Genomic DNA, 13,189 nt, shown 5'->3' on the forward strand with positions numbered 1-13,189 from the left:
CACATCAAATATTCACTTAATGCATGTGAAATTACAAAACTACCCCTAATACAAAAAACTAGTCTAGGTGCCCTAAAATACAAGGGCTGAAAAATCTTACATTTCTAGGGTACCTTACCTATATTATGGAGCCCTAAATACAAGGCCCAAAAATAATGAAACCTTAATCTAATATGTACAAAGATAAGCGGGCTCATACTTAGCCCATGGGCCCGAAATCTATCCTAAGGCTCATGAGAATCCTAGGGCCTTCTCTTGCATCTCTGGCTCAATCTTCTAGGAGTCTTCTATCCAATGCCCTTGCAGGGTAGGATTGCATCAATTCCTTTGAGGAGCAGGTGACACAGGGATCCTTCGTCCCCCATGTACGTCAGGATGTTCTCACCGCTGCTATTGGACGTCCAGAGCACCCTGGACGTGTCCGTGCTACTGGAGCCGATTTCACCATCAAGCAATATTTTGGATCGGCTCCATGGACGTCCCGTAGCTCTTCCTCCCTGCCTCCTTAAGAATTGCAGCAGTTGACCGAGCAAATCAGGGACTAGCTAGAGGAGTCGATCACAGAAAAAGTGACTCGGCAGCTCATGGCATCGTTCACACCTTCCTTGCTTGGCCAACACATCTGGTCAAATCTTTATCACTGCAGGTACTTTACTCTTACTATATGTTTCTTTTTTTTAATTAATTCATTCATCGTTCCTCAAATTAGGCCATTTAACTTTGTTTCATGAACAGGCAGCTATGTCTACGGCAAAGCCACCTCAAAAGCCAGATCCGGAGGTCACTGATTCGCTTTATCTGATGACATTGACTATCCCAAAGCTTTTCTTAAGGCCTTACCAGGTTACATGGGATGCTACCAAGTTTTGGGTCTTTAATCCAGACTTCCTGCTCTACATAAAGCACAAAGACCTCTCCGAAATCGCACACGGTGCTCAATGTCTCAGCATATCAGTGTTACAGTTGTGGATTCTGTAAGTCATTTTAGATTACTTTTAATTACCTAAGTTATTGCTTTCAATTCATAAATATTTAACTTTGACTTAACATAAATAGGCATCTGACTGAAACAAGTATGCGATGTAGAAGCAAAGCTTCATGATGAATCAAGATTGATTCAAAGATGTTTTGATGATAACAAAGATGATGACAAAGGTGATGACAAAAAGCTCAAAGGTCAATCAAAGAATGAGTTCAAGATGTTCAAGATAGAATCAAGAACACTTCAAGATTCAAGAGGAAAGTTGATTTCAAGAATCAAGAATCAAGATTCAAGGATCAAGCTTTCAAGAATCAAGATCAAGATTCAAGACTCAAGATTCAAGAATCAAGAAATCAAGATAAGTATGAAAAGGTTTTTTTCAAAAACTGAGTAGCACATGGATTTTTCTCAAAACATGTTTACCAAAGAGTTTTTACTCTCTGGTAATCGATTACCAGATTATTGTAATCGATTACCAGTAGCAAAATGGATTTGAAAAAGTTTTCAAATGAATTTACAACGTTCCAATTGATTTCAAAAAGTTGTAATCTATTACAATGTTTTGGTAATCGATTACCAATGCCTTTGAACGTTGAAATTAAAATTCAAATGTGAAGAGTCACATCCTTTCACATAAAAGCTTTGTGTAATCGATTACACTGATTTGGTAATCGATTACCAGTGATTGTTTCTGAATAAATCAAAAAGATGTAACTCTTCAGATGGTTTTTGACTTTTTCAAATTGGTTTTAAGTTTTTCTAAAAGTCATAACTCCTCTAAATGGTTCTCTTGACCAGACATGAAGAGTCTATAAAAGCAAGGCTTTGTTTTGCATTTTCAATCAATCTTTCTATCAATCCAATCAATTTTATACAATCCTTTACAAGCCTTGAATCTCTTTGAACTTCTTCTTCTTCTTTGTGCCAAAAGCATTCCAAAGTTTTCTGGTTTTCTAAACCTTGAAAACTTATGCTATTCATTATTTTCCTCTCTTCTCCCTTTGCCAAAAAGAATTCGCCAAGGACTAACCGCCTAAATTATTTTTGTGTCTCTCTTCTCCCTTTTCCAAAAGAACAAATGACTAACCGCCTGAATTATTTTGTGTCTCCCTTCTCACTTGTCAAAGAATTCAAAACGACACAGTCTGAGAATTCTTTTGATTCTCCCCTTTCCCTTATACAAAAGTGTTCAAAGGACTAACCGCCTAAGAATTCTTTTGTATCCCCATTCACCAAGTATCAAAGGTTTAACTGCGTAAGATCTTTGTCTTAACACATTGGAGGGTACATCTTTTGTGGTACAAGTAGAGGGTACATCTACTTGGGTTGTTGACTGAGAACAAGAGAGGGTACATCTCTTGTGGATCAGTTCTAATGGAGGGTACATCCACTAGGTTCAAAGAGAACAAGGGAGGGTACATCCCTTGTGGATCTTTGCTTGTAAAAGGATTTTTACAAGGTTGAAAGAAATCTCAAGGACCACAGGTCGCTTGGGGACTGAATGTAGGCACGGGTTGTTGCCGAACCAGTATAAAAACTCTTGTGTGTTTGTCTCCTTCTTCCTACTCTTTTACTTTTCGCTGTGCACTTTAATTTCCACTTTTACCTTTGGTTAAGTTTCTCTTCTACTCCTTATTCTCTTAACAACATAGTAAAAGCCTTTGAAGAGTAAATTTTTAATTAGTAGAGGTTTAGGAATAATTAATTCAACCCCCCCCCTTCTTAATTATTCTGAGGCCACTTGATCCAACATGCGAGCGGGGAATTCGGATATCTATGGATTCCTCGAGCCACAGTCCATTCAGAGGTTTGGGCAATCGCAGCTTGAGACTGAAAGTTACATACACTACTAGAAAAATGGCTTTTTACGACAGTTATTAAGTGCATTTAACGACGGTTGTAAATCATCGTTGTATATAACGTCGTTGTAACGCAACTATTTTTTACGACGGTTATTACAATAACCGTCTTTGAAAGTTAAAACAATTCAAAGACGGTTATTATGTAATAACCGTCTTTGAATGCAGTGTCTGGTTCAACATTCAAAGACCGTCTTTGAATGCAGTGTCTCGTTTAACATTCAAAGACGGTTATTACGTAATAACCGTCTTTGAATGCAATGTCTGGTTCAACATTCAAAGACGGTTATTATGTAATAACCATCTTTGAATGTCGCGTCTGGTTCAAAATTCAAAGACGGTTATTACATAATAACTGTCTTTGAATGTTACATCTGGTTCCACATTCAAAGTCGGTTAGTACATAATAACCGTCTTTGATTGTTACATCTGGTTCAACATTCAAAGACGGTTATTATGTAATAACCGTCTTTGAATGCAGTGTCTGGTTTGACATTTAAATATGGTTTTTGGATAATTCTGAATTCCCCACATAATCACTAAAATAATCTTTCAATATGTGTTATGACCCATATTTAGAGAGATCCTCAAATCCCATGCCTTCAACGGGCTTCAAAAATTTCTGTTCCATGAAAAGAATATCCAGTAGCCATACTTAAATACTACCAATGAGGAAATAAGAATATATTTCTATTTTACTTTTATACAACAAGCAAAGGCAACAAGTCAAGCTCTTCATATTTCCACTATAAATTTTGAAGATACATATCCTTGAAATCCTTTATAGTAACAGGAAATGTTGTTGAAAACATCAAGGTTTGACAAGTTGTAGGAAGAAAATGAATCAGCTGCTCTATAGAAGATTGAAACTCTGGGGACAGAAGCTTATCGGCCTGACAAACCCAAAAAGCAATCAGAAGCCTCATATTGATAAGTAACTGTTACTACTAAAGACATAAATCTTAATGTTACTACTAAAGCCATAGATCATTGATGTCATTTCTTTTTATGATCAATAATAGTTCACTCAGATAAAAAATTTCAGAGGGCAATCCAACCAGACAAGGAGCCATGCAAAACAAGGTAAAAGTGTCGTGCATTTCAGTTCTGAAAAGAACAGAAGCAGCAGCACATAGAAAGAAGGCCAGCAACACCACAACAGGACCTCACAATCAGGCTAGACAGACAATGGGATCTCTTTGATCTAGAGATGCCAAAAGAAGACAGGTTCCAGCAATACAAGTGTTATCAATGGCATATCACGCAAAATGACAAACCAATAACCCAGTATATCATATAACAGATAGTGTTGCAGGCAAATAGCAGAAGTCTTATTCACATATCGTTTGAAATTCATGATATATCAATTATTATACATGTATTGAAATTTAAGTTGCATGAAAATAAAAATTGGAATAATATTAACTCAAAAAATAAATGAACCAAATTAATAAAGCATTTACTGAAACTTGGAAATTTAAAGTTTGAATCGATTCAAGTCAACACAGCTGGAAAAACACTCAATACTAGTAAAAAGCCAAATAAAAAATTTTAGAACATAAATTGATGAACATAAGCTTTGTAACTCAAGTTTTGAAGGGTGGAGGGGGGACTGAGTAGAAAGTTAAAGGGCTTAGAAAGAATTATTAATTCCCTACATTTAAATTTTGTTAGCAAATAAGTACCTCAAGATCTCCAAAACTTGTATTATTTAGTATCTTCAAGGAACATTCAATCTTTTTTGCACGTAGACACAGTTGTAACTCATGTGATTCAAAATAAAATTATAATACCATGTTCTCGTGAAGCTTTGTAAACATGGTCTGAAACTAGTAAATGGGGAAAAATTAGACAATACACAGACTGAAAATACAAATATCAAGCCAAGTCTAAAGAGTTGTGGTTACTTTTTCGAGAAGGGTGAGGAATAGGATCTGAAATAAAAATAGGTACTATTGGAAGTGCAAATATTCAAGATATATGATGAATAGAAGTCCTTAACACAAAACATCCTAAAACGATATTTTAGACATGATAGGATTTCATGACCCCACCAAAAAAAAAATACACAACAGGATTTGATCTAAGCTACTGGGATTTATTTGTAAAATTCTCTGAAAAGCACAAGAAGCATGGAGACAAATTCTCAATCATCAATAAACAAATTTATCCCAATATAAGAATAACATTATATTTAATACAGTTATTAACTACCAGAACCCAGGCCTTAGTTTTGAAGCTTTTATTTCAGATGCTGATGATGCTTGATGAAATGAATAAAATATACTTGTCAAGACTTGGATTGAACTATTTAAGTCTGCATTATAATAAGTATGTATTGGCAATATAAGATTTGGCAATGCATTTGATACCTCTCAACGAGTCTCTCATTTTTTATCACTTCTAGTGAGGCAATTGCAACTGCACTGGCCATTGGATTTCCACCGAAGGTACTGTGAACAATAACAGAGAAGAAGAAAGCTTCAACATTATTAGTCTTAGCTTTCATACTTTAATAACATTGAATTGTATTGTACTAAATGAAATTATTGGCTAATTACATAAACAAGAAATGAATGCAAAACAAAAAGCAAAATTTCCAGAGTACACAAAGGATGGAATTTTTTTATAAAAAAAAGAAAAGCAATTGAAAGTTCTTAAACGAAGAATTCAGTTTAATAAGAAAACTGAGGGCTCTTGAATAGGTTCGTCAGCCTGGAGACCTTCCATCAAATAGGAAATGATTTTACCATCCTTGAAGGATCAAATATTTTCTTTAAGTGCATTGAAATAAAAATAGCTAACTATTTAATGTGCTGATGATGCTACAGTTCCTGTCCTGAACGTAGGTGCTTACATCCATAATGACTTTGCAATGGAACATTTTTTTTTATCAGCAACAATGGAACATATAAGAATCCTACCACAATAATAATCCCAATATTCTAATAATATTTATCTTTATTTTCAGATACTTCCTACCATTAGAACTTATGAGCACACATAAGTACAATATGAATGACCAAGCCAATGTTTGTAAGTATCATCAGCTACAAACTCCAAAGAATCACTTATGGGAATTTACGGTGCAGTAAATATTCTCATCTCAGTCAATTGTTTCTCTTTTGGAAATATAAATGGTTCTGTTCACAGATAGCTTTTGCAAATGGAGTAGTCTAATTTTGTCCCATGATCCTATCAACTTGAACAGAAGTAACATCCCTAACCCAAAATAAAACAAAGGCTTAAATGCAGTTTTGGTCCCCCTATTTTGCTCAATACGCAATTTTGATCCTTCCATTTTAATAGAGACATTTGGTCCCCCTGTTTTAAAAAATCTGCAATTTTAGTCCCAATATTTCAAAATAAAGACATTTGGTCCTTTTATTTTAGGAAATTCACAATTTTGATCCTCATATTTTTTTTAAAAAAAAATTACCAATTTTGGTACAGTCTTCAATTTTATTTACGTTTTGTTTCATTTATTTCTTACATTATAATTAATTAAATAATTTTTTGATGATATCTTGAATGAATATGTTAGGTCTAGGATTCAATTGCATCAAAATAAAATAAAAACGTAGGCAAAATTGAGAATTTGACTAAAATTAAAAATTTTATAAAATAGGCCGGCCAAATGTTTTTATTTTGAAATAGGGGACTAAAGTTGTGAATTTTTTTATAACAGAGGGACTAAATATCTCTATTTTAAAATAGAGGGACCAAAATTGCATTTAAGCCTAAAACAAACTATATACAATAAGATTCCAGGTTCCAACAGAAAGGAGAGTTGTGTCTCTTCACATGATCTGACAAATAAAGGGCTTTAAGGATGAAAACAGATGCCCGTCATAATCCAGAAGTTTGACAACTACAGACAAGAAAATGCTAAACAAAAGGAGCAAACTAAAATAAATTATAAATTTATAATAAAATGAAACCTTCCATGTTGTCCCGGTTGTATACAAAGCATCACATCTTTGTCTGCAAGAACTGCACTAACTGGTATAACTCCTCCACCCGATGCTTTCCCTAGTATCTGAGTAAAAAGACAGTTAAAACAGTTATGCATGGTGGTATAGAAAGGAGATAGAACCTTAAAAAAGATGGGGGAAAAAATAGTTTGCACTTTGCAGCAGAGGCAGTAAATTTCTCATTTTCTTGAAAGAAAACACAAAATTGGGTGGCCAAGTCTTTCAAGTGGAAGGTAGTCAAATGCATCTAAATCCAACTGCATACTTGCTAAGTGCAATGGCAATTTCCATTGTCTATGATTCAAGCATGTTCATAAAATATATATTTATGGAGCTTCATCTGTCCATCGTGGCTAATGACTTCTTTTTGCTCCCAACTCCCTACAGTGAAACTGTTCTCCTCAAATTCAGGAACAAATGATGGACTAGTTGTGATATTTTCTATTTTATGCCACTGCAAGAACCATGTACACTTACTTAAATTGCTTTAAAGGTTGTTCTAAAATACAAAGACAGAAGTTAAAATGGAAGAAAAACTACAAGTTGAAGAGCTCAGCAGCCTGCGATCATAGTCAATATCATGTCCACCCTTTTCTCCGTGTTTTTTTTCAGAAGTAGCTCCCCTTTCACCTTGGAAGATCTAAAGTGAAGTTTCCTTTTCCTCCAAGAAAGGATTCGGTGTTTTGAATTCTGATGCTCAACCTGATCACATGTATTATAATTCTCAACATGTGCACCCCCATAATCAGACTTTTGGCTACTATAGTAGATCCAGCACTCATGTTTACCATTAATAGTTGAACCTGAATATGGTGATCCTCCTGCATAGTTTCCAAAGGCCAGAGTCTCATAACTCAATGAATGTCTCACACAAGAATCCTCCTCATTCACCTCTGACTTAATTGCAGCATCATTATCCAGTGAATCCACGTCCGATGTATACCTATTTTCAAAATCTTCACTTCTGTTGGAGCTCCTACCATCACTTCCTTCATCTTTGGAGCTTGCCTTCTTGGCTCTTCCAGTTGATACATAATCAGCAAAGAATTTTACTCTTCTCAGACATAGTTGATGAAGGAACAACAGAACAGGGTGATGAAGGAACACACATAGTTGATCTATGCACTGCATCCAAATATTCTTGAAGGGCCTCCAGTTTCAGTAAACTAAGAGACAACTGAAAAGAAACACAAATGAAGTTCCATATAATTTCCCTTTTTGGATCAGGGAAGTAGGTTGTGCATCTAATCCAGTTAGGCAAGAGAATCATTAAAAGTAATTATAATGAGTAAATAGTGCATACACTAATGGTGTAAAGGTTTTTACACTATCATTTAATCACAAAACATCATGTATGATAAGTTTGCTGATTTTTACATTAACTAAGTTATACCAGCGACGACTTCTTATTGGTTGACAGTGTACAATAACTTACATTGATAGTGCATAAAAATCGAACTCAATTATAATATTCTAATCAATTTCAAAGCATAAAAAGAAAAGGAAGGAGCAAAAAAGAACTTAAAAAAAGTGAGAGATTAGTAATATCATTGGTGCCAAGGACATTCAAATGAACTACAATTTCAGTCTCTTTATCTACAGTTGCAGGAACGTATTCAGCCAAGTTTATTGATGTAACACCAGCTACAGAAGCTCTGGTTTTTTGCCCTTGCTTAAATACCTAATTCAGTACAAAAGAAAGTAAAGAAAATTCAAACTATTATATAAAAGCAAGATGAGGAATTGGATCTTAGTTATTTACTCCAAAAATTAAATTAAATTAAATTTCAGCATAAATAAAATTCTTGGTTGAAATACTGTAAAATGCTAGTCAAACATACAAGAGTATGCAACTTCATTGGTAATAACACTGTAAAATAATTTTTTTTTTTAAAAGTGAAAGATAAGAATATTGAACTGAAGGACAAGAACTTTTTCTAAGAAAACAAAACCAAGAAAGATAATAGCTCATGAATGAATACAAGAATCAGATCCCAGAATAATTTTTTAAGAGAGAATTGTCATAACAAATTGTTTTATTAATCCTAAAAGATAAATATTTTTTCATAACAGAACCAAAAAATCAACTAATAAAAAATTGTCTTTCCAAACACAGTGACAATTGATAGCATTTGGTAAAATGGAATGGAACATTTAGGAGTAGGACATGAGGTTAAAAATGATATATATTTTAGTTCCACTAAAAGGGTGAAACCAAAACGGAATAGCACAAGATGCTCCATTTTGTTTCATCCATGTGTGAATAAAAACATTTCATGTGCTTCATGGCCCATCAAATTACTTCATGTTCTACAAGCTCATTTAAGTCATTTGGCCATAAATAGGTGATAGATAGATCAATAACTGATCAGAAAAAGTTCCTGCCAAGAAAATTCTATTAAATCACATTTCCATTCTAAAGGATGTCTTTCTCCTTTTTTGTTCTGCAAGATTTTCTAGTGACAGCTTGAGTCAAGACTAACCCCTCCTCTGCCAGCTATCTTAAGGGCATATTCTCATGTCCAGGTGCATTTATAAGGGAATTACTTCCCTTACGTGTTGGTAAGTTTCACACCCAAGAAATCAAAAGTAAAAGCTTGCCTAATAAACAAGGACACAACAAGAGACAGGAATCTTAAAAATATAAATATAGATACACATGCACGGTAAAAAATTTAAATTATAATAAGAGGTGACAAGATCATTATACAATATATAAAATTAACATAAAAACATAAATGTTTAATTAAAGAAAAAATTAATATTTAATAAATTACTATCATTATTAGTTATTGCTGTTTTCATTTGTGTTTAATTATTTGTATTACTTTTTTTCTATTCAAACTAAACCTGTTCATAAGGCAATAAAAATTCTAAAGGGTCAGTCACAGTTTTCTGCAATCTCTGTCTCTTACGTATTTGAAAGTGTGTGTATATATATATATATATATATATATATATATATATATATATATATATATGAGATAAACTTCCACCCGTTTTTCATGTCTTAAAAACTCGTGCCTTATTAAAAGAGAAGGGAAGTGCCATTTCAAACACTAAAACTCACGAGTGCTGTTATATCTTTGTATCATAAAGGGAAGAAGCTGACTTCGTATACTTTAAGGTGACCCTCTCTTTCCAGCACTTCTGATATATTTTCAGTTTTCAGTTGGAAAATGCCTTTAATGACTTTTATGAATCACATTGAGAAATAAATATATCATGTGTTTACAAGGTTATGTTATGTTATGTAATTAGTACATATTTACTCCTTTGAGTTATATTGTTACTTTTTTTAATTTAAGGATGGAGTAATTTATCGATGATTCATTTCAGAGGTAGGGATTGGTTTCAAGCAAAATCCTGAAATCATGCTTGACAAATGTGCAAGCAAGGAATGCCTAAAGGGGCATTTCACCATGGTTCCTTCATGTTCTAATTCTACCAGCTACCAAGCGTATCCTAGTCCCCAACCCAAATAAAGTTCAATTATAGCCAATGGCCATCAAAGAACCTTAATTTATGAAACACCTCCAGAACTAAGAAAGGCACTGTAGTCTTGTTACTGCTTAAAAGACCAATGATGACAACCCAAGATTTAATATATATATATATATATATATATATATATATATATATATATATATATATATATGAAGAAATTTCAATATATGCGTAATGCATGGCCAGTTGTGTAACAACCAAAAAAGGAACTAATATTATTATAATTGAAATAAATAAATAGTAGAAAATAAGAAACAAAGTGGATATTATAATTTTAACAAGGAACTCACACTGGAGACTGTTAGCATAAATTTAACAAAGTGGTTCCTTCCACTTAATTTCAACCACCTTGGACTTCACCTCCTCAGCTTTCTCCATACTTGTTGACCCTTCAAGCCTACGCACTATGAAAACTACTTCAAATTTCTTAGATGAGAGAGGTGGCCATGGAGGCCAACTCATCATTGTCACCACCATTATTGGTTCAAAATTGGAAACTTCCAAGTTCAAACCAAGACCAACAGAAGTGGTACTACTGTGGAGAGACCAATGGCAAGGAGATTGTGGGGTGGAAAGGAAAAGACTGTTTTAAAGGGTTACCTGAACCAAAAGTTTGTATCTTTTCAAATGGATTTGAAAAGTAAATATAATCCCAAGTTCATAATTGCAAATATGAAACCCATAATTCACAGAAGGATCCTCTTTTTTAGGTCCCTATTTAGTAATACAACAAAAGACCTGTTGAAACTTGACAATATGCTAAATCAATCAAGAAATTAATCATTCCAAATGTTTTCTTTACATGCTAAGTACTAACTACATGTGGCTGACTCGCTAACAACCCACATTTTTTTCCTGATAGTCTGATAAATCATTGACAACAATCATCCTTGCTGAATCCATCAAAGAAAAGACAGAGCAGGGTATGCTATGCCTAAATTTGAGTCTCAGCTCTCACATCTGAGCATTCTAAGTATATCAAGTTCAAACACATACAAGTAATATCTCAGTAGAAGAGCACAATCAACATCCAAGGACCAAATCCAATACCAAATTGCAAAACAATTGAAATCACAAACAAACAAAGAAAATTACTCCAATAATGTGACCAACTGAGACAAGTTTGCATACCTCAAATTGTTCTAAGGTAGTATAAGAAGATTCATTTCCCAACTTCTTCCTCACAGTGGCAAAGTCCATGGGATGCTTGATCACATCGTGATAATCAGGAAGCTACATGTCAAAAACAGAATTTAAACTTCCAACTCGGGTGTCTTCCAAAAGCAAGATTAACAACTCAAAGGAAAAATAATTTGACATACCTCTTTTGGATCAACAAGGTCTGCAAACACACCATAAGTGTCTTTCCTGCCATCATCGATACCCCCAGTAGTCCCAAGTCAGAAAACAAAACAGTACCCAAAAGGATGCACCGTAATGCAATTACTCATCGCCATAAACAGTTAAACACCAAAACCAAAGAAGAACTTTAAAACAGGAAACAAAACATACTTCTGAAGCTTGTCAAGTATCAATTCCAGAGTCCTCTTATCAGGCAATGGAATCCCAGATTGAAGAATCACCGGAGCTCCTACCAGTAGAAAAAAAAACAATAACAAAAAAACAAATTGATGAGAAAACACACAAAGGACGATGCAGAAACAAAACCACTAGTACCCTTTCAGCAGTCATCACTTCTTCTTTTCAAATTATCTATATATAATATAGAAAGAAAAAAATCACACCCACAACCACAAAACAAGTACCCCAATTAAAATCACACGAACCTGAAACAGGAACAGAGTGGAGCCCTTTCGATTCCACTTTTCTGCCCTTTACCTGTCATCATTAGAAACAAACAAACAAACGCACACACAATTAATAGCGTCCAAAGGCCAAACACTTCACTCATCACATATATTTATATAATAGAGATTGTGATAGAGACACAAACAATACAGAGACAGCTACAGAGAGAGAATATAAGCATAAATATACATACATATGCATAGAGAGAGAGCCTTGAAGCACGGACTCTAACACAACACAACGACATTCTAACTAAAGAAAATATGGATAAATATAACAATATTTAAATTGATAATATTTGTCATTGTTTTGCAAAACTCTTACATGCAGGTTGGCAGAGTACACAGTGGATGTGCGCAAGAAAGAAGTAACTATTAAGGGAGATTTCATAGCAAATTGCAATTTCCAGAATGAAACCATTAGCAGCAACACCCTGCAGAGTGCGAACGATCCACCCAAGTCCCTGTCTACTTTTTTAACTCACTCTGACCAACATTAATAAAAAAAAAGGTATATCCTAGTTACGAAGTTTAAATTATAAAGCTCACTCGTGCCGCAAAGAAACACAAGAGGCAACTTAAGCACTCAAATTTATGCTACTTGATACAAGATTAATTCATTTGTTTTATAGACCAGTTTAGCCATTTTTTGTGTAGGGAAACAAAATGCCTTAACTTATTTTCCCTTATATCATCACATGCTCCTAAACACAACCAATTAGAAACTTAAAATAACATTAAAACAACTTCTACAAGGATTTTGTAGGCTTTGGCAATTTATTTTATGTATCTTGAATATTTAATTGGTTGTGTCTAATAGGCACTAAAATTGCTCTCTTTTCCTATAGGTTTCTTAGAAGTGATAACAAATAGATAAGAGAGGAATTAGAGAGAATGCAGGCAATCAAATTGTAGATTTGCTTTGTTCGGAGATTGAAACTAGTTAATTAGACTTAAGGCAATATATTCTTAGCTTAGTTATTACATATTAGAAAGTAGAAAATAAGAACTGCTCACGGTATAGACTACCATAGAGAACCGATAGTAACCATGATAAAA

The 13,189-nt window shown here is 34.0% G+C and overlaps 1 protein-coding gene across 1 annotated transcript; it reads right to left on the reverse strand.

Annotated features, from left to right (window-relative positions):
- Positions 1–7,766: 7,766 nt before the first annotated feature.
- Positions 7,767–12,639, reverse strand: LOC114390364. Its single transcript, XM_028351084.1, has 6 exons — positions 12,456–12,639; positions 12,110–12,161; positions 11,835–11,913; positions 11,645–11,690; positions 11,454–11,555; positions 7,767–8,496 (listed from the first exon to the last, which is right to left on the reverse strand). Exons 1-6 carry the CDS (start codon positions 12,549–12,551, stop codon positions 8,299–8,301), a joined length of 573 nt encoding a protein of 190 aa, XP_028206885.1. The 5' UTR covers positions 12,552–12,639; the 3' UTR covers positions 7,767–8,298.
- Positions 12,640–13,189: the final 550 nt, after the last annotated feature.

This window comes from Glycine soja, chromosome 16 (assembly GCF_004193775.1).
Source record: "Glycine soja cultivar W05 chromosome 16, ASM419377v2, whole genome shotgun sequence".
Classification (NCBI taxonomy): Eukaryota; Viridiplantae; Streptophyta; class Magnoliopsida; order Fabales; family Fabaceae; genus Glycine; species Glycine soja.